The sequence below is a fragment of the Kryptolebias marmoratus genome, linkage group LG8 (genome assembly GCF_001649575.2).
Source record: "Kryptolebias marmoratus isolate JLee-2015 linkage group LG8, ASM164957v2, whole genome shotgun sequence".
NCBI lineage: Eukaryota > Metazoa > Chordata > Actinopteri > Cyprinodontiformes > Rivulidae > Kryptolebias > Kryptolebias marmoratus.
Window position 1 is genome coordinate 8,852,632 of NC_051437.1, and position 19,330 is coordinate 8,871,961.

Here is a 19,330-nt window from a genome sequence, read left to right on the forward strand (position 1 = left end):
AAAGAGGCGAGATCACGGCGAGCATAATGTCGTAAACAGGCAGATTACCCTGTGACGGGGTCGTGGAACCACCACTGAGGGGGTTTTACGCAGAAGATCAGGAGATGGGAGCCCAACGGGGGGGAAAAAAAAGAAAAAAACAGCTCGTCATGCAACTCTGAAATGACATGAAGAATATTATCTCGCAGATTTTCACAGTCAGGGGGCACAAATACACGAACAATCTGATCGGTCAGTGAAACCGATCAGAGAAGGAATGAAGCATGAGCATGAATTTAAACCTCACGTCCAAGTGTTTTTTAAAGATGCGCTCCAGGTGAGTCAGAGTGGGTTCTGGGATGTAAAGAGCACATTCGTCAAAGGAAGATGCTTCAAACCTCATCGGAGGCACCTTAAGGTGAGCGATACTGACCCCTGCAGTCCTTAAGGTGTAACACAGAGGGGGGTCTGGGGGGGTCTTGAGAGTGTGAGGAACCTTTGAAACCACGTGACGGTCAGTGACCTCGGCTCAGTCTAATTCCTGCACAAAGTGCAGAAGTAATGTTCTCCCATAGTCGGAAATAATGGCTGATATTAAAGTTATCAGTTCTTTTATCCTGGAGTGAATCTTTGAGATTTGGATTATATAGAAAATGATAAAATTATTAAAGCTTGTTAACGGTCAATAAAAATTAAAAAATGTATTCTGCGGTAAATTTATGCAAATGTGAAGTTTTTCCTCAAAGCTCTCGTTACATGGAAGCCAAAACTTAAGAAAAAAACTTAATGTATTACAATTAATCTTCAAACCACAGATGAAACACATTTCTAACAAAAGCTTAATTTTAAATAAAACTAAAAACCGTGTTTATCATTTTAAATTCATGAGGTTTGTGTTTTTGTGCTATGGTTAATTCCAGTATTTGATATTTTTATTCTAAAAGTAAAAGTTATAACTTGGCCAAGCCCTCTAAATAACAAGAAGGTTTTTTCTGTCCAGACTGCAGAGATATAACAAATTACTTTTCAGTGCAATGAACCAGGAACGCACCAAATAAATAGTGTTATTGATTCATGGTGACGCAGCTCTGTCTGTTTTTAATCAATGATTTCAGCCCCAAATTAGAAGCAAAGCATTTGATACAAACCTCACAAACGAGTAGAAGAAATGACAAAAAAGACAAATTATTGTTATCTAAGAGTGAGAAACACTTTTTGCTTAAGAAGGATATTTTGTTAATTATCAAACTAGTTGAACCGCTTGTTATGAACAGACTTTGAAAAAAGTTCCTTTTTCTTTTAGATGTGTAAATATTAACTGTGTTAGGAGCAGCTAAAATAGTATTAATCATCCACTAATTTTAAATTCTTTGAAATTCTTTCCATTAAAACATCTCCTACGATCTTCAGCAGTCCCAAACAGCAGATCTTTAAAGGGATAGTTTGCATCTTTTCTTAAAGCTCTATCTACAACAGGTGAGATATTATTTATTAATAACCTTTCCACTAATCCCCACTAAATAAGATTTGAGCTACAGCTTTAACTAAGTCCAGTGCCTAACTGAGGCGATGAACATGATAAAAATGCTGTATTGCAGAGTCTCACATTAGTGATCAAGTGATAACTAGGTGTATATCTGAAGTGTTGAAAAAGAGCAGCTGGAGCATCCTGGATGAGATTATTTAATCTGTAACTTTTTTGCATTGATGTACCTGACAGGTAACGTTACAGTTTTGCATCTTTGACAACTCTGTATGAAAATCTTAAAAATGAACACAGAGAGAGTCGTCGGCTTCACTACAGTACAAAGGAGCCCGTCAGAGGGAGGAGAGCATCTTTCTAGTCTATACCTGAAGAGGAGGATGTGCAACAACCGGTTGAGTTTTTCAAGTAGTTTCGTTTTGTTTCTCGGCGAGGACGGCGACAGAACTCAGTAGGACAGCTGCTCCTGGTCCTCCCCGTCACTCCAGCTGTCTGACCCGTCTGTACCAAAGTACCGGTCCCCGAAGTCCCCTGAAAAAAAAAAAAAACCCACAGCAGTGGACCCGGAGTCAGGCAGGACTCCATCAAACATCAGCTAGGGGAACATATTAAAGAAAATTAAAAAAAAAACATCTGCAAAGCGATGAGGGACTAACAACTCAAATAAAATCAACTTTATTTTTCTACTTTTGAATCTGTACAAGGAGAAACTAATTAATCTGATCGCACACGATGTATTAAAACTCATCTTGATCTTTCTGAAAAGAGTGCATCAGAAGACAGATTTCACATTTCTACTGCATCCTGCTGTCATAAAAAAAAACAATCACAGCTGATGTTTAGCTAATCTCGAATCACTTAGGAAGGGAGCAGAAAAATGTGTTGCTGGCACAACACCGGCTGAAAAAGAAGAAGAAGAAAAGAGAAAAGAACCTGGAGGTTTTTGGGTTGTCTTATCAAGCTACACCAGTTCCTGCCGTGCACGGAGAAAAGTAAAATCTAATCATCTTTCTGTGTATTTGAGTGTATTTGTTGCAGTAGTTGTGCTGTTCGTATAATGTGAGCTGCATCATTACAGTCGGATGTGTGGCTGCAGGTTCATTAGATATATAATCTGTAGTTCTGGGTCAACCTCACATATTTCTGTGACTCAACTAAACTCTGCTCACCTTGGGATGACAATGTTACGTTGTCTTGATTTAAATAAATAATGACAGTAGAATCTGCTGTGTGTTTTTGGACATTTGAGGTTAGATTTGAGTCATTTAGAACTTGATTTCCTGAGATGTAGAACCCTGGAACCTACAGACAGAGGACTTTCTTTCCTTCATGACTGTGATGAGAACCTGGTTTGTAATTGTTCACCGTGATATTAAAACTGGGTCCAGCACCCAGAGGGTCTTAACCCTGCTTTGAATGGGACAATGCTCATCCTCCTTTTGTTGTCTTTAAAAAACATTAATAGGTCTAGCTGACTAAAGTGACTCCAAACACACGAATACCGAACAAAAAAAAAAGTGTGTGACCGCTCACCGATACCAGGAACTGCATGGAAGAAGTCGTCCAGGCTCTTGTCCACAGCTGTGGTGATGATTTTGACTTTCGGGAAGGCGTAGGCCACAGAGTGTACCCCGAGTTCAGCCATCAGCAGCGACACCAACATGATCTTGTCCTCCTGCACCTCGTGGTCCTGCTCACACACACACACGCACACACACAAGTTTGTATTTCTATCCTTATTTGGACTGAGCTCCATTTATTTCTGGAGCTTAAACCCGACCTTTACCATAAAACTATCCATCACCAGCCCATCTCTAACCCCAAACCTAAACTCAATTCACACCTTAGCTCTAAACCTAACCCCTTCCACCACATTAGGACCGGGCTTTAGTGCCCAAAAGGACCAGTGGTCCGGACAAGATAAGTGTGTATACCACAAAAAGGTAACAAAAAAGCAGGCACACACCCATCATAGCAATAAAATAAACCGTTTCCTGATAATCATTACAAGTTCAAACAGTGTTAAAAGAGTAAAAATCTTGGTCTTGTTTTCTTTGCAGAAACAACATAACGAAAACTCATCAAGAAAAATGGACGAGTGTGGTGGAGTCGTAAACCGCGGCCTGACGACGATAGGTGTTAGGCTCCACCCACCAGCAGGACTCGTACGGCCATCATGGCAGCAGCGCCGGTGGAGACCGTGCTGTCCATCAGGATGACATGATCTTCGCCAATGTCTTTGGGCAGACGGAGGTAATGCAGCTAGCCAGGCCAGAGTGGAGGAGACCAGTTGCCATGGTTACAGGAACAAGACAGGTAGTTACCACGGAGACAAGCATCACATGGAAGAAAATTTAAAAACATCACGTTCATCTTCGTGGGAAGTCGTTTTAAAACACTGTGCTGAACAGTAAGGTTTTAAATATTAGCCTTTTTTTGGTTTACCTCTGGTTCTCCTGAGTCCAGGTTGGTCTGGATGAGGATCTTGCCGATGCGGACGTCTTTGCACACGGCCCTCAGGGCGGGCTCCATGGTCTCTCCTGCCCTCAGGACGGACACGCCAGTGATCTGTGGAGACGGAGCAGCAGCGAGGCGTTAGAAACCCTGAGGAAATCGTCAGCTGGAAGTTAACAAGAAAACGCTCTTACCCCCTTCCCGTTGTAGCTGCGGCCCTCGTACTCATGGCCCTGCGGAGTCTGAACCACACACGGCTGGTAAAACACACAGGAGAGTCTTATTACACAACCGTTAATACATCAACTGAGGCAGAGGGTTTCAGTGAAGAGATCACCCACTCCTAAAGTGCTTTTACTCAGCTTGTTATTATCATGAAAGGTGAGCAATCCTGTAATTGCCTCTGTCTGTGTGGAAATGTTTTCTGTCTGTTAGCAAAATAACTCTTGAACCAGTAAACAGATTTTATTGAAACTCTCAGAAAATAATCACCAGATGTACATCTACAACTGATTGAGTTTTGGTGCCAACCTGATTCAAGATGGCCGCCACAGCTAATCATCCTTAGAAAACACAAAAACAGCTATAACTTAGTCAGTGTTACAGATATTGAGCTCGAATTTGGTGTGGTAGTAGCTGAGAGTCATTCTCAACACGTACTCAAAGCACTAACAGATCACACAATTTCCTTAATAAAAATTTTGTCATTAACTTGTCTGTCTGTTAGCAAAACATCTCATGAACTGCTAAAGGGATTTGAATGACACTATTACCTGGATGCACGTCTACAACTGATTAGCTTCAGCTGACAACCTAATTCAAGATGGCCACCACACACATGCTCCCAGCTCTAGCTAACTGCGTGACATCTTAGTCTAAAACTTTGACATGTAAGGTGGCGGGTGATATGCATTCCTTTAAAGAATGCTACTATTTTAAAGTGCGATCTTTGTGAATGCGAAGCAAAAAGGCGATGAAAAGATTTTATTAGATGTAAACGTTTTTGCGGAAAATAAAAATAAAATGTCAAATATAGGGTTGATCAAAGCAGCCTTCCTTGAAGGAATGCATATCGCCTGCTGCCTTGCATGATCACCGTTCTTTCCTGTGTGATCAGGTCTGACGATAAATGTGTTTTACCTACAGCAGAGCTTCTTTCCAAATGATCACACACCAAGTAAAACAATAAACCTATTCTCACATTAATTCTATTTCAAATAAGATCCTCGGTCAGGAGTTTGAATCTTCTCTCCTCCGCGTGCGCCTGGAGCAAGGTGCATCCCTTCAGCTCTCCGTGTTCAACAATCATACAGAAGCAGAGAGAGGACATGCTTGCAGATTGAAATTCATGGCGTTACCTCGAGATAACAGCTTTTTTTCTCAAGCTCTTGGGTGAAAACATTTAGTTATATCGAGCTGAGAAAGCTCACGTTGTCATGATAGGTGAAAGAAAACTGCTGTTTCTCCAGAAAACATCAGGACGGTCAGGTCTGATAACTGGCTGAAGCTGAAAACGTCCCATCAGCCAACATCACCGCGTTACCGTTAGAGATCTCCTCCAAGTGTCGTGGCAGCCGTACCACATGATGAAACTGAGCGTAACACAAGAACGGCTCGTTTTCACACCATAATCGACTCGTTATCTCGAGAAAACAAAGCTGGTTTTCTCGAGATAACAGTCAACTTGTGATGTGGAGAAAATCAAGTGGAAATTATTCGGAGCACGTCTAGCCGTCCTGCCTGAAGTGATCGTTAAAGGAAAAAGTATCATTGGGCAGAAGACAAGCGGAAGGCCGAGCAGCTACTACATTCCTTAAACATTTAAAAATAAAAATAATGCCTGACATTCCTGCTGCCATCTGTGCCACAGTTTAAACAAAGATCATCTAACGCTGAGAAATGATGGAGTTGGAGTCATTTTGGTCAAACCTTGACAGCGACATTAGCAAGATCCCATTCAATCTGTTAGCGCTCAGGGAATGTGTTGGAGGTGACTCTCAGCTACCACCACCCCAAATGTTAGCTCAACATTTGAAAAATTGAGAGTTATTTTTGTGTTCTCCAAGGTCCGTTGGCTGTGGCAGCCATCTTGAATTAAAACAACAGCTGTAAATACACATCTAACGATTATTTTCTGTCAGTTTCATGCATGAGGAGGTAGTTTGCTAACAGACAGAGCTGAGTCCGACAGCTACTGGCATCATTTTAAGCACAGATCTTGCACAACTATTTAGTGCTCTGAGTATGTCCTGGGAATGACTCTCAGCTACTACCGCAACGAATTTTAGCTCAATGTTTGTAAAACTGACTGAGTTGGAGCCATTTTTGTGTTTTCTAAGTTCAATCAGCTGTGGTGGCCATCTTGAATGGGATTGTCTCCGAAAGCTAATCAGGAGTGGACGCACATCCAGTGACTACGTTCTGAAGGTTTTATTCAAATCCATCCAGTGGTTTGTGAGATCTTTTGCTAACACCACACACACACACACAAAGGCAAATCGACACCTTCCAGCGTTCGATAATGAAACACCAGAGAGAGGTCATGTGACACCAAGCTGCTTGATGTCATTAATTCTCCTGCAGACAGAAACTCTCCCTTCTTTCAAACTAAATCCGATGCATAAAAATCAAATAACCCAAACACCGGAGCCGCTCACTTCTTGTTTTGCTCTCTGCATATTTTACTCTTCCTTAGCTGCTCACACGGTCAGTAAACAGCTTTAGGTTTTCTATTTTAGTCACAGTCACCCTCTGTTTCAGGTGTCGTCTCTGATTATTATTAACCTGCAGTTATTCAGTCATTCTTCAAAACCGTCTAAATCTATTCCAAACACTTGTCATTACATTTCCAAGCTTCTATTTTTACTCAGGTTCTGACCAAAAACAACAACAACAACAACAAAAAGAAGTTGTCGTTATTTAATTTGCGAAAGGAAATGTTCTGTTTGAAAGCGTCGGCCGTCATCAGAGGCCCCACAGAGCTCGGCGGTCTTATTTAAACAGCTGTCTTTGTTCTGTGCTCTTCCTCCTGGACTTTACAGCTGCGTTTTCATACGACAGACAATTCGGTTCTAATTTACCGTCTCATAAAAAGGGTTGGCACCTCTGTCTCTGGGTTGGATGTTTTTAGTTTCACATCTGAACATTATGAGTCAAAGTGTGACCAGTAAAGGATCAAGTGTGCGTCTTTGGTGTCCTTTACGTCTTTTTGAAATGCAGATGCACTTCTTCAAAATGTGCTTTTACATCATTCCTGTGACAGTGATTTTATTTTCACTGTTGCTGTTTTTTTTATATATATATTAGATTTTTACATGTCAGAGCCTTTCTTTCCTTCTGGTGAAGCCATTCTGTTGGTTTGGGTCTATGTTTTGGGATATTGCCATTTAAAAATGAAATTCTTTAAGGCAAAATTGTGTGGTCTTTGGAACTGTTCATCATTCCATCCATCTTGACTAAAACTCCAGCTCCAGCTGACAAAAAGCAACCCCACAGCATGATGCTGCCACCACTGTGCTTCACTGTGAGGAAAATGTTATGATGGGGTTCTGCAGACTTGTTCCTGCAGCAAACGTACCTTTTTGGAATCTGAAACGTTCAACCTCAGGTTTGTCCGACCAGAACACATTTTTCAGTGTGCTTTTAGTCGACTTTGCTGTGTCCAGATGCTTTTCTTTGTAAAGCTTCTCCACCCCAGAGTCACATGCAGAGCTCGACCACTACTTGTCAGAACGTCCTGCAGCTCCTTCATCAATTTTAGATGGACGTCCAGTTCTCATTAATGTCACATTCCATATATGATGCTGGGGATTTTTTCGTATCCTCTTCCTTATGCCTGCTGACAGTGAGATCCTTTGGATGCTTTGTGGGCTCTCTGTGAACCTTGGATTTTGTTGTAAAATGCAACCATAAGTAAATGTCAGGAAAACAACTTGTTTGGGGCTAAACAGAGTCACGGTTAAATGTGTGCTCCCAAGTAAAATGAAGGCTGTTTGTGGTATTTTAGACACTTTGTTTTAAGAGTAAATTTGTGCACATTTAACCTTTATAACTGTCTCTTTAATATTTTGTGTAATCTGTTTATATTCTTCTCTTTGGCTATATTTAAGAAGATGCAAGGAGTTCATTTATTCAGCTGATTTCGTTTAGTAACCTGACTCCACCCACCTGAGATGGCAGGAACGTCAGAGCGTGTTCGATGAGGAGGCGCATTAATCTCTTTGAGTAGAAGATGAACTCATCTCGGCTGGTTTCTCCGTTCCTACAGGAGACCACAACAACTGTTCTCACGCCTCAAAGGCTGCGTGGAGAGGACTCTGAGCCGTGCATGAACGCGTGCTGGTACCTGATGATGGTGTGCAGACCCCTGACCTGCGGCGTGCTCTCCAACACGCTGAGCGTCTGCGGCAGCGGCTGCGTCTGCTGGACTGAAGCCAGGAGCGCCCTGAGGAAAAAGGAGAGGATGTTCCATTTAAAAGGTTTCCCGTGTCACTCTGCTAAACGGTGACAGACTGATGAAGCTGGGCGACTCTGAGCTACGCCTCACAGACGCGTGATGGAGACTGACAGAGAGTGAAGGTCAGGGGGATCTAAATCTGTCGTCGCAGCAGACAAATGTGTTTCAGCGTACCTGACACTGAGCTCACGCTGCATGAAGAGAAGAGAAACACAAACATGTGACAAGGAAAACTCAGAAACAAAGAAGACCAAAGGTTTTAAAGGAAAAGTTTGGATTAGAGCAACACATCCAAGTACTCGACCTCTGAGCGACGCTCAACTCCTCCACTTTGAGTAACTCCTCAAGTGTTTGATAAGAAAACTGTGTTAAGTAAGACTAAAGCAGTGCTTTGAAGCTTTTAAATGGCCACATGTTACAGCCTGTCAGGAAAAATAATTATTAGAGGTAACTGCTGATCAATGATTACTGGCATTATATCAAAACTCTTTCCTAAATCTGTATTAAAGGTTATCAGATTAGATGATGAATGCCGCCACCCAGTGGTGTAATGTGTTATAAGCAAACATTCAGTGAATTGCAGTTAATATGTTTTCCTTCAGTGGCGTAGTGGTTAGAGCTGTTGCCTCCCAACAAGAAGGTTGCAGGATTGCTTCCCGGCCTGGGGCCTTTCTGGGTGGAGTTTGCATGTGCTCACGTGGGTTTACTCCGGGTACTCCGGTTTCCTCCCACAGACCAAAAAACATGCATGTTAGGTTAACTGATGACTCTAAAATTGTCCCTAGGTGTGAATGGTTGTTTGTCTTGTTAGTCTCTATGTGGCCCTGTGATGGACTTGCGACCTGTCCAGGGTGTCCCCCGCCTCTCGCACAGTGACTGCTGGAGACAGACACCAGCTCCCTCCGACCCGGAATGGAGAAGCGGGTAAAGAAAAAGGATGGATGGATGTTTTCCTTCATTGAACAGCTTTATTGTGCTAGTTTAGATATCGGTCATGAGCTGAAGTTACAGGAAACTAAATAAATCATTATTATGAAAAATATTAAGTAGTGTTCTTCATTTTTTTAACCTTTATTTAGCCAGGTAAGTCCCAATGAGATCATAGATCTCTTTTTCAGGAGAAGCCTGGACCTGAAGGCAGCCTAACGTGCATGTTTTTACACCGAGGGAGGAAACTGGAGCGGCCGGAGAAAAGCCATCAAACACAAACTCCACAGAGAAAGACCCCAGGTCCAAACCTAGGGTTTGAACCCAGGACCTCCTTGCTGTGAGGCAACAGTGCTAACCACTAATCCATCGCGCTGCCAGGTCTGGCTCATGGTGGGCTGGTCCAAGTGTTTAAATGACACCAAAACAAGTACAATACTTGAAGTCACTGATGACTTCCACATAACTGATTTTAATTTTTGGATGAAGTGATGACTTTTGTCACTAAAAAGGGTCTGAAGGAGAATGACGTGATGTTGTTCCACTCTGTTCTCTACTGTAGAAAACAGCTTTAATTGAAGATCCTGAAGTTTTATTTTAGACGGCGTGTCTCAGTGGGATCTGACTGTTGGGAGGCTCAAAATTGCAGGAAAATCTTGAGAAAACACAAATTTTCAGCTGCACTCTCATTGAGCTTGAATTTATTACACATCTGCGATGAATGCACTTGGAGTTTGCATACATACAGAATTCATACTTTATAAATTGTGAATTTTGTGGAAAGTACGAATGTCGCTTGATGGTTGTGTGCAGTTCTCACAGACAGTTACTGTGTGTGTGTGACGGCCGAGCCTCCTGGGAGTGTGTGATGACCAACCCTGAGTGAGTGTTCACAGACAGCCACCGGTGTAGTACACTTTGAGCCAAGAAAAGCTGTAGCTGTTTTGGTCAAAACTTTGCTTTTTAAATTGGCCATATTGAAAGTGTCAAATTTTTTACAACACTTTGATGCACATTTGATTTTGTGAATCCACATGGTGCGTGTGTTGTCAGGATGAATATATCTACGTACTGTATTTTTAGACAGCAGGGATAAAATAAAAAATAAACAAGTGGCAATTCACAAAAAATACGGCTGTAGTGCTTTAGTTACAGAAACTGAATAAAGAAGACTCAATTCAGAGACTCTGTGAATGTTTTGACAGAAAATTTGTTGGAACATGTTCGAAATTCCAGCGACAAGAGCGAAGCCCTGCGGCTCGCATGAGGGATCTGAGAACGCCTTCGACACACTGTCAAGACTCAATAAAAAAACATTCGCAATTTGTAACAGACAGTGAGATCCAGGCTTTAGAGGATGTGTGCGAGCCAAATTAAACTACAGTTAATGTGTTTGTAGTGAGCGAGGAAAGCGACGCCCAGGAGAAGTGATTTTAAACATTTTAAGCACAACAAGAAAAAACCCAGCTCTGTAAATCTGGCTGCACATTGAACACATCTACAATAACCTATCTCAGGTCTCAGACTTTTACTGTAGTCTCTGTTTCTATAAGAAAAACTGAAGTTACGAGTGCTGAACACACGGTGGCGCCAGTCTCTAAGACTGTTGGTGTCTCACCTCCTCCAGCTGGCTGTGAACATGCTGGACTATCAGATCAATGGCCACCATGTTCCCACCACCTGAGACAGAGGGGGAAAAAAAACAGTTTGAGGTTCTGTTTGTGTATCATTTCCTTTTAACATGCTGCTAAAAAGGTTCCAGCGTTGGTCGTTTCTACCTCTCGGCACAACGATATCAGCCAGCCTCATGGTCGGCTCGATGTACTGCTCAAAGGCCGGCTTCACGAACTTGTTGTACTGCTTGATGACGCCTTCGATGTCCCGCCCGCGCTCTGTGATGTCCCTGCGGAGGCGGCGCACGAGTCGGATGTCGGAGTCTGTGTCCACAAAGATTTTCATATCCAGGAGCTGCAGAAAGGAAAGAGCGAAACACCTCGGAGCGGTTCAGGCTCTCCAGCGAAGCGGCTGCACAGACGGCAGCTCCTGATTACCTCGCTGAGGAGTTCTTCAAAAGAGGAGAGAAGCAAAGGCCTCACCTGAAGAAGCTCTTTGTCTGCGAAAGCCATAATTCCTTCGAGTATGATAACGCTGGCTCCATACACATTTTTCTACAAGAAAGCAGAAGGAGAAGAAAGCTGCTCGTGTTTCAGAATAAATCTGCAGCGTGTCTCTTTGAGAAAACAGGCCTTTGGGAAAAACAACATTTAATGTTAGTTGCATATGTCTGACTTTGAACATGTGTCCCTCAAGAACTCATGCTCCACTTTCTTCCTCCCCATATCAAAAGATGCATATTTTATTACATTTTTCAGTAGAAACGGGGCTACTTGCAGATGATAAAACCCAGCGCACCCAGTCTTTCTGTCTCCTGTGCGTGGTGAAGTCATACACAGGGACCTTCACACTCCTCCCCTGCTTCAGCTTTCTCAGCGTGGCGACCAGCAGCTCGAAGTCGAACGCCCCGGGATGGTCAAAGTTGTAGTCGTTGTTTGCTGCCAGGAGCTGCTCCTCCGGGGATAAACCCTGACAGAGCAAACAGAGTGATGGATTGTATAATGACTTGTTTCTGTTTCGGCTCTGCAGGCTGTAATCTGAAGCGTCGCCACAAAAATCAAAACAAAACAACGACTGTGGCATGACGATTACCTCGGGGTGCTGGGATGAAAGCGCTTTAGGATTTTCAAAACATTCCCTTCTGAAGGGGATCGTTCCTTCATGCAACTAATCAGCACACGATCAGATAAGAAGAACGAAAGCAGCATTCCTTGAAGGAACGCATACCGCCAGCCACATTGCATGCTGAAGTTTTAAACAAAGGTCTTGTGTGATCTGTTAGCGCTCGGCGTATGTGTTAGGCATGACTCTCAGCTACCACCACGCCATATTTGAGCTCAAGATCTGAACAATTGAACATGATGTAGCCATTTTTGTGTTGGTTAAGGCTGATTAGCTGTGGTGGCCACCTTGAATAGGGTTGACTCCAAAAGTTAATGGGTTGTAGATGGACATCCAATGACTACTTTCTGCAAGTTTCATTAAAATATGTCAACTGGTTCATGAGATATTTTGCTAACAGAGAGACAAATAAGCACACACAAAGACCCAGGCAATTATATGATTCCCTGCCTTTCATGGCAGGGGGCGATAATACAAAACAGAGTAAAATACATGACACGCTCACCTTATAAAAGGAGTCCATCGACAACAACACAACCCACGGCACATCCAAGGCCTCGATGATCTTATTGGCCACAGTGGTCTTCCCTGAAGCCGTGCCCCCACACAGCCCTGCGGATCCACACAGCGCTCCAAAGGTTGATTATGTGTGTTTGTCAGAGTGTGCCTAATGTTGTCTTGGAAGTGTGTGATCACGGGTAAAATAAAAGAAGAACTGAGACAGTGTGCGGCTCAAAACAACAGTTCGTCTTGTAGTTAGAGACAGAAAGCATCATCAGCGAGTGTTTTACCGATGACAAAGGCCTCCTTTGACTGAGCCCCGTGCTCGTCATACCAGGGGGGGCGTCCGGCCGTGTAGATGGTGCGCGTGCCCGTGCGGAGCAGAGGAGGCTCTGTTTTACTCAGAGAGGTGGCGCTCTTCCTGCGCGGGGCCCCGGCGTGCGGCAGGAGCCGGTCCAGCGAGTCCTCGCCGCTCCCACTGCAGCAGAGCACACAGCAGGACAGGTCACAGCCGGAACGCGTCAAACGCACGGAGGAGCTGCGGCATGCGACGGGAGACGGGTTTTCAGCAGGCAGAACACGTTCAGCTCACAATCATGTATGAAAAAAACAACAACAACCCAAAAACAAAGTTATAGATTTACATCGCATAGTGCTGAGAGCCGAGGTCACAGCATGAACACAGTCTGCAATAACTCAAATTTATGAGCTCCAAATAAAAAAAGGGCATCAGACAAAATACAACAGGATCATAGTAACAAAGTCGGCTTTAATGGTTCTTCATTAAAGATGTTTCTGTCTTTGATTTTTGGGGTCACTGAGAAAAAGTCAACCCACTCGTTCCTCCTCTCTGTGCTCTTCAAGAGGAGAAACAACCTGAGCTTCATTGTGGTTCAGCTCCTCCGCATTTTATTGAACTTCTTCGTTCAATTAATAACCACATATAAGATGATGGTAACTTCATTTTTTATTTTTTTGCTAGATTTCAGTAATGAAAGAGGCTCCAAATACAAAAATGTGAAAGTTTTATTGCCCTACATGTAAAAATAAATAAATAAATGACATGAATAATCTATGCTTTTTATATATATATGTAAAATATTATATAAAGTATTAATAACTCCTTGATTTCTATAGTTAAGGAGAGCAAGTTCTGGAGAGATTTAGACCTTATTAGAAGAGTAAAAATTGGATTTCTCCTGCAGTTTTGTTTTCTTCTAATTAAAAACTTTTTTCCTGAATGCTCATAGTTAGCCTGAGTTGCCTGAGCCATCCCTTTAGTTATGCTGTATTATACATATGTTAAGTGCTATAAATAAACACAAACTGGGCTGAAAAATATCCAAATCTACAAAAACAAATAAACATTTTTCTATATTTTAATATGTTTGCTTCAAAGGAGAAACTTCAACCCTTTCCCCTCTGCATTGACGCACCCCTACGACTGACTAAGTCTAAAACGCTAAAAGGCGGCGAGTGATATGCATGTCTTCAAGGAACGCTAGGTGTTTCGATTACCTAAAAGTTTGCCTAAATCAGTCTAACGCTTAAACACTTCTATTCTGATAGGAGCCTCCATTTTAAGAATGAAAATGTTGTGGTTACGGCGTGTGACACAACATATTATGGCCTTTTGATGTAAACAGATGCAAGCCTAACGTAACACATGAGTATGTTCCACCTCTGCAGCACAGTTTACCAACTTGTAGAACCAACAACAAGATAAAAGAATCAAATAATGGCTCACAGTTTACCTACAAACACACCTAAATGTGTTTTTCTTTATCTGCCACAGCATGCGTGTGATAGAAGAGTTTACTGCCAAAAACAACAACGATTGTTTACCAGAGACAGGAGCAGACAGTCTCAGCTACAACGAGGAGAGCAGTGAAACAGCTCAACCAATCAAAGTAAACTTCCAGATGGCTTTTATGAAAAGTAAACTGTATTCAGGGAGAGATTACAGAACTCAAACAGAACATAATACGAGGCAAAGATAAACAGCATGAGCATAGGCACACATCGACAGTGTTTGAGTCAGTACTCTTACAGACAAACAATGTCTAAATTGTAGGATTTTATAAAACAAAGAAAGAAGTTATTGATGACTTATAAAACCAGAAAAACTTATAAAGGAATTTTCAAGGGCACTACTGCTAACTACTGCCTAAAATCCCAACATACATCTACTGTTTTCTCTAAAAGTCGGCAGGAATGACACCCGGTTACGACAAACGGAGGTCACTAAAGTTAATGTTGCTTCAGTGAGCAACTTGGCAAAAACAGCATCGAACTCTGTAGTTTCTAACATCCAAAGCTCTCAACAACCACACTCCATCTTATGTTAAAGATTTTATTGATCTATATTTTCCTAACAGAGCACTTTGCTCTCAGACTGCAGGTTTACTTGTGGTTCCTAGAGGTTCTAAAAGTAGAACAGGAAGCAGAGCTTTCAGTTCTCAGGCTCCTCTCTGGTGGAACCAACTTCAGTTTCTGTCTGTGAGGCTGAGACCCTGTCTGCTTTTAGGACCAGACTTAAGACTTTCCTTTTTGATCAATCCTATAGTTAGGGTTGGTTTGGGTTTCCTGAGCTCTCCCTTAGCTCTGCTGCTATAGGCTCAGACTGCTGGAGGATAAACATCACATTTTCTAACTCTGCTGCTGTCTTTACTCGCTCTACTGTAATTATTTCTATCACTAACATGTGTTTTTGTTCGTCTTTCTACCTGGACCAGTCATTCTGTGTTTGTCCGTGTCTCTTTCCTGTCCTCTCTAACCCCAGCCAGTCGAGGCAGATGGACGCCCATCCTGAGCCTGGTTCTGGTTCTGGTTCTGATGGAGGTTTCTTCCTGTTAAAAGGGAGTTTTCCTTTCCACTGTTACCAATGTGCAGCTCAGGATGTGAGACTGTAACGAAGTGAGGATTCAGCACAATCTGCTGGTTTCCTTAGATAAATAACTTTTAGTAATTGGCTTTTATAATGTATGTAAATGTTTTTGTACAGTGACCTGAGAAGACTTTAATTGTGACTTGGAGTTGTATAAATAAACTGTAATGAATTAAATTAAAGCCCAACAGTAATTTGAGGACTTATTTCAGTAATAATTATAAGATAAAATGTCCACATTTTGATAAATAAATTGTATAAGACAAGCAAAGAGAATCAAAATCAAAAGAAATGTTAAAGCTGCTGCCAGTGGATCATTTGGGTCATCATGGTAACCAAACGCCTGTGTCTGTCACTCCCTGACAACACTCTTAATAAGACAGGTAGAGAGAAACAAAAAAGTAGAAAAAAGGCTCACTGTGCAAAAACTACAAGTCTTATTGAAAAAGAAATTAACAATCTGAACTGTAAATGGCAGAAGTGTCTCCTGGTCACACGTCAGTTTTCACTTTCACTTCCAGGTTTGAAGGAAAACATTTCTGAGCTCAGCTACAGTGGAAGTCAATGAGCGTTTGGATGCATGCAGTGCACACTTTGAGAGGATTGTAGAGAAAACCACAAGTTCTGCAGCAGTGAAGTATAAACTGAAACCAGGTGTATAAGATTTGTGTAAAAAGAGTTTGTTTGCAAACATTGTGGAATATTTAGACTGCTCAAAAGACATCATCCCACGGGAAAATGAACATTGTGTAAAATCTTCACAAATCCTAAAATGTAAAGGGAGGTTGTATAAAAACTGTTAAAGATGCCCGTTTGGACATGTAACGTTCAACTTTCTGTGACCCTTTTGAAGTCTGAGTGATGTTCCTACTGTGAAGAGGCCTGTCAAATCCTAAAAGTGACAGTCTGTAGATCTTCTTGGTCTCAAATTATAAATCACAAAAAGATTTAGAGGTCTGGATAAGTAAGGATGAGCTCTTACGTGTAATGAAGATGTGTCCCTGTTGTATAGCACTCTATGAACTGAACAACAAAAAAGATAAAATAGGATGATTAATACCTGCCTCTTAAACATTATTATAAAAGTACAAACAAAATATTATCTGCACTGCTTTGAGTTTTAATACCGCAGTTAAAGTTTTCTGGCTATGCTCCCAAGCTTGAAGTTATGCTGTACATGCTGTACTTGAAGTATTTTTGTCTTGTAGCAGTGAAGGGTCGTCCTACCTGCGCCATGTGACACTTTATCAGGAACATCAGGACTTCAGATCACAGTGATTAGGCTCCGAGTCACAGCACTGTTTACAGTCAGCTTAGCTTCTGCGTCACGCCCTCCGAAGATACACTTGGAGACTGCAGTGCATCCAAAGGCTATAATTAGAAACTAAATGAGCACTCTGCTTGTTTTGTACACGATGCGCAGCTACTCTGACTGTATGTGCAAACAAAACGAGACAAATCATGAATGGAAATGAGGACTAATGAGTGCTTCGTGTCTTCTGCTGAGGCATGTTTAAATATGATCCGGAGCAGCGAGTGAAACCAGCTGTCCTCGCAAACCCGATCCTGCACTTCCTCTGACTTCTGAACTAAGCCAAGTTACAGATTATTTACATGTTTCCAGACTAACTGTGCTTGAAAGCCTCATGAGACGAACACCGCCACCCCCCCACACACACAGCCAGTCAGATCTTACCTCAGCGACCAGCACCCAGAGATTCTGGCTCCGGCACAGTCAAGCAGAGTCATGTCTGATCCGCACAACAACCTGCTGCCCTCCAGCTCGCCCGTCACCGTGACAACCGGCCCACAACAGCAGTATTGGGCCCTTAGCAGTGATGGAGGTGGTGACTAGGTGGAAATTACAGGTGTGTTCCTGGCCTGCCTGCTCCACGCTGCTGCCGATGTGTCCTCCTTTCTCTGTGTGGGAGACGCTAAGAGGATCACCGTAACACTGGCAGCAAAGAGCTGCTTGGCTGGGATTATTAGAGACACCTGTGAACTCAAAGAGGACGGGGCGGACTCCTGCTCATCTGCTCTCTGTGTTCAGGCTCCTGACAAAGAGGAGAGGGTGTTTCTCACTGGCCTTCTGCAAAACACTTCATGAACCAATGCCCAGATCTTTAGAAAATAAATCACATTTACAGCTGATTAACCTTTGGACTCAACCAGGTTCAAGATGGCCTCCAGAGCTAACTGACCCTAGCAAACATAAAAATGGCTACAGTTCAGTCGGTTTGAATGACATCGAGCTAGAGTTCCTCCAAGCCCTAACAGATCACACAAGATCTCGCAAAATCGCATGGCATCGCACATTTTTCTTCAAGGTTTGACCAAAACGACTACAACTCTGTCATTTCCTATTTAACAATGACTTTCAGATATTTTTCACCTGCTGCGGAAACTTTTATTTATCGTATATGTTTGGTTAATTGTTTTTAAAATCTTAATTACTTCTTTTTAGGTTAGACACACCTTCTTCTGTCCTCCACTTGACCAATTCACTGGACAGTAAATGAGTTAAGAAGAAACCAATAATAATAATAATAAGAAGAATAAGAATAAGAAAAAGAATAATAAGAATAATAATAATAATATCACTTTAAACAAGAGTACAACCAACTGTACATAATACACTTGTCGTTTAATACAATCCAGGAAATAAAGGGTTTGACATTTCTCTGACAGATGGATGTGAAGCCGGAGCAGAGACAAGGTTTAAACAAAGGGCTGACATGTGACTTTGACCTTTCTCCACGTGACCTTGAAATCAGTAGGGATCATCCCTGACCCATGAGGCGTCGAGCACAGACAAGAAACTGTCCACAGACAGACGGACAGACGGAGCCATACCATAACACGTCCTGTCTTATGATGGGCGTATAAAAAAGTCCAAGAATGTCTGGCTCCTTGGCAGCAACATATAAAGTGAAAAGAGTGGTTTAAAACTTCTGCACAAACATTAAACTTCTTTTTTGAATATAAAGTTGTCTTCAGACATTAGTGAAATTTAATAATTACAAGGTAGTAAAGAGCTGAAATAATAAAAGTACCTTTGTACAAGTTTGAGCTACTCAAATATGACAAATTAAAGCTACTTAATATTTGTAACAAATCAAAATGAATCTGTTTAACTACACATCTGTGACAAAATGGGACCAAACGTATGCCTCATAAAATGATCTTTAGCATTAAAAACTTAAGTAGCGACTCAGTAATTATGATGCAAATAATAACATTTAAAAACATCTGTGTACATAAAAATGCAGAGTAATAGCATTTATGCTACCTTTACTTTATTAAGAACAGTCTTAGTAGCCTAGTTAGATTTTAATTCAACTTATTTAGACAAAACATGAAGGGATTTTAGTAGAAACTCATAGTAAAAAAAGAAATATATATATTTTATAAAATACCCTAAATGTAAAGACTGATAAAGAGGCACGGGCTTTAAAACCCATGACTGGGAACACAACACAGCGGATTTCAGAGGTTTTTTCCCCATCAGTCGGTGACGCACGGCGTGACGTCATGACGCTCGCCTACTTTTGATAAAGTCGGTGTTTCACCTCGTTTAATCATGATGCTGTTTAATCAGTCGGAGCACAGAGAGGCTTTAACAGAGCGGTAATAATGTGCTCCAGCTTCATGTTTACATGAGGAGCAGGAAGTGTCAGCCCTGCGTGGAGAGGACGAACACCCCGCTGAGGACTACAGACATTAAAAAAAAGCCCGCGAGGTTCATGTTTGGGATGAAGAGTTTACTCACAGCTGAAAGCACAGATAGAGTGATGTACCTGTCCGAGCGGGACGACATTATTTCCACTCTCTCTGCATCCGCCGGGATCCTGCAGATCCTGCACACAGCAATGGATGGAGTCCTTCTGGAGCGCGCTGAGGCATTGTG

General features: G+C 42.1%; 1 protein-coding gene across 6 annotated transcripts; it reads right to left on the reverse strand.

Annotated features, from left to right (window-relative positions):
* Positions 1 to 1,648: 1,648 nt before the first annotated feature.
* uckl1a (uridine-cytidine kinase 1-like 1a) lies at positions 1,649 to 19,330 on the reverse strand. Of its 6 annotated transcripts, XM_037977050.1 has the most exons (17): positions 17,120 to 17,327; positions 16,651 to 16,776; positions 16,406 to 16,446; positions 12,827 to 13,014; positions 12,541 to 12,647; positions 11,712 to 11,882; positions 11,396 to 11,467; positions 11,078 to 11,267; positions 10,918 to 10,979; positions 8,547 to 8,563; positions 8,262 to 8,360; positions 8,084 to 8,177; positions 4,111 to 4,173; positions 3,908 to 4,030; positions 3,617 to 3,724; positions 2,996 to 3,152; positions 1,649 to 1,993 (listed from the first exon to the last, which is right to left on the reverse strand). In XM_037977050.1, exons 2-17 carry the CDS (start codon positions 16,678 to 16,680, stop codon positions 1,911 to 1,913), a joined length of 1,605 nt encoding a protein of 534 aa, XP_037832978.1. In that variant the 5' UTR covers positions 16,681 to 16,776; positions 17,120 to 17,327; the 3' UTR covers positions 1,649 to 1,910. The 6 variants fall into 6 exon arrangements, with proteins under 6 accessions (XP_037832978.1, XP_037832979.1, XP_017264822.1 ...); XM_037977051.1 differs by lacking the exon at positions 16,406 to 16,446 and having other exon boundaries at positions 17,120 to 17,323; XM_017409333.3 differs by lacking the exons at positions 16,406 to 16,446; positions 16,651 to 16,776; positions 17,120 to 17,327 and adding an exon at positions 19,221 to 19,330.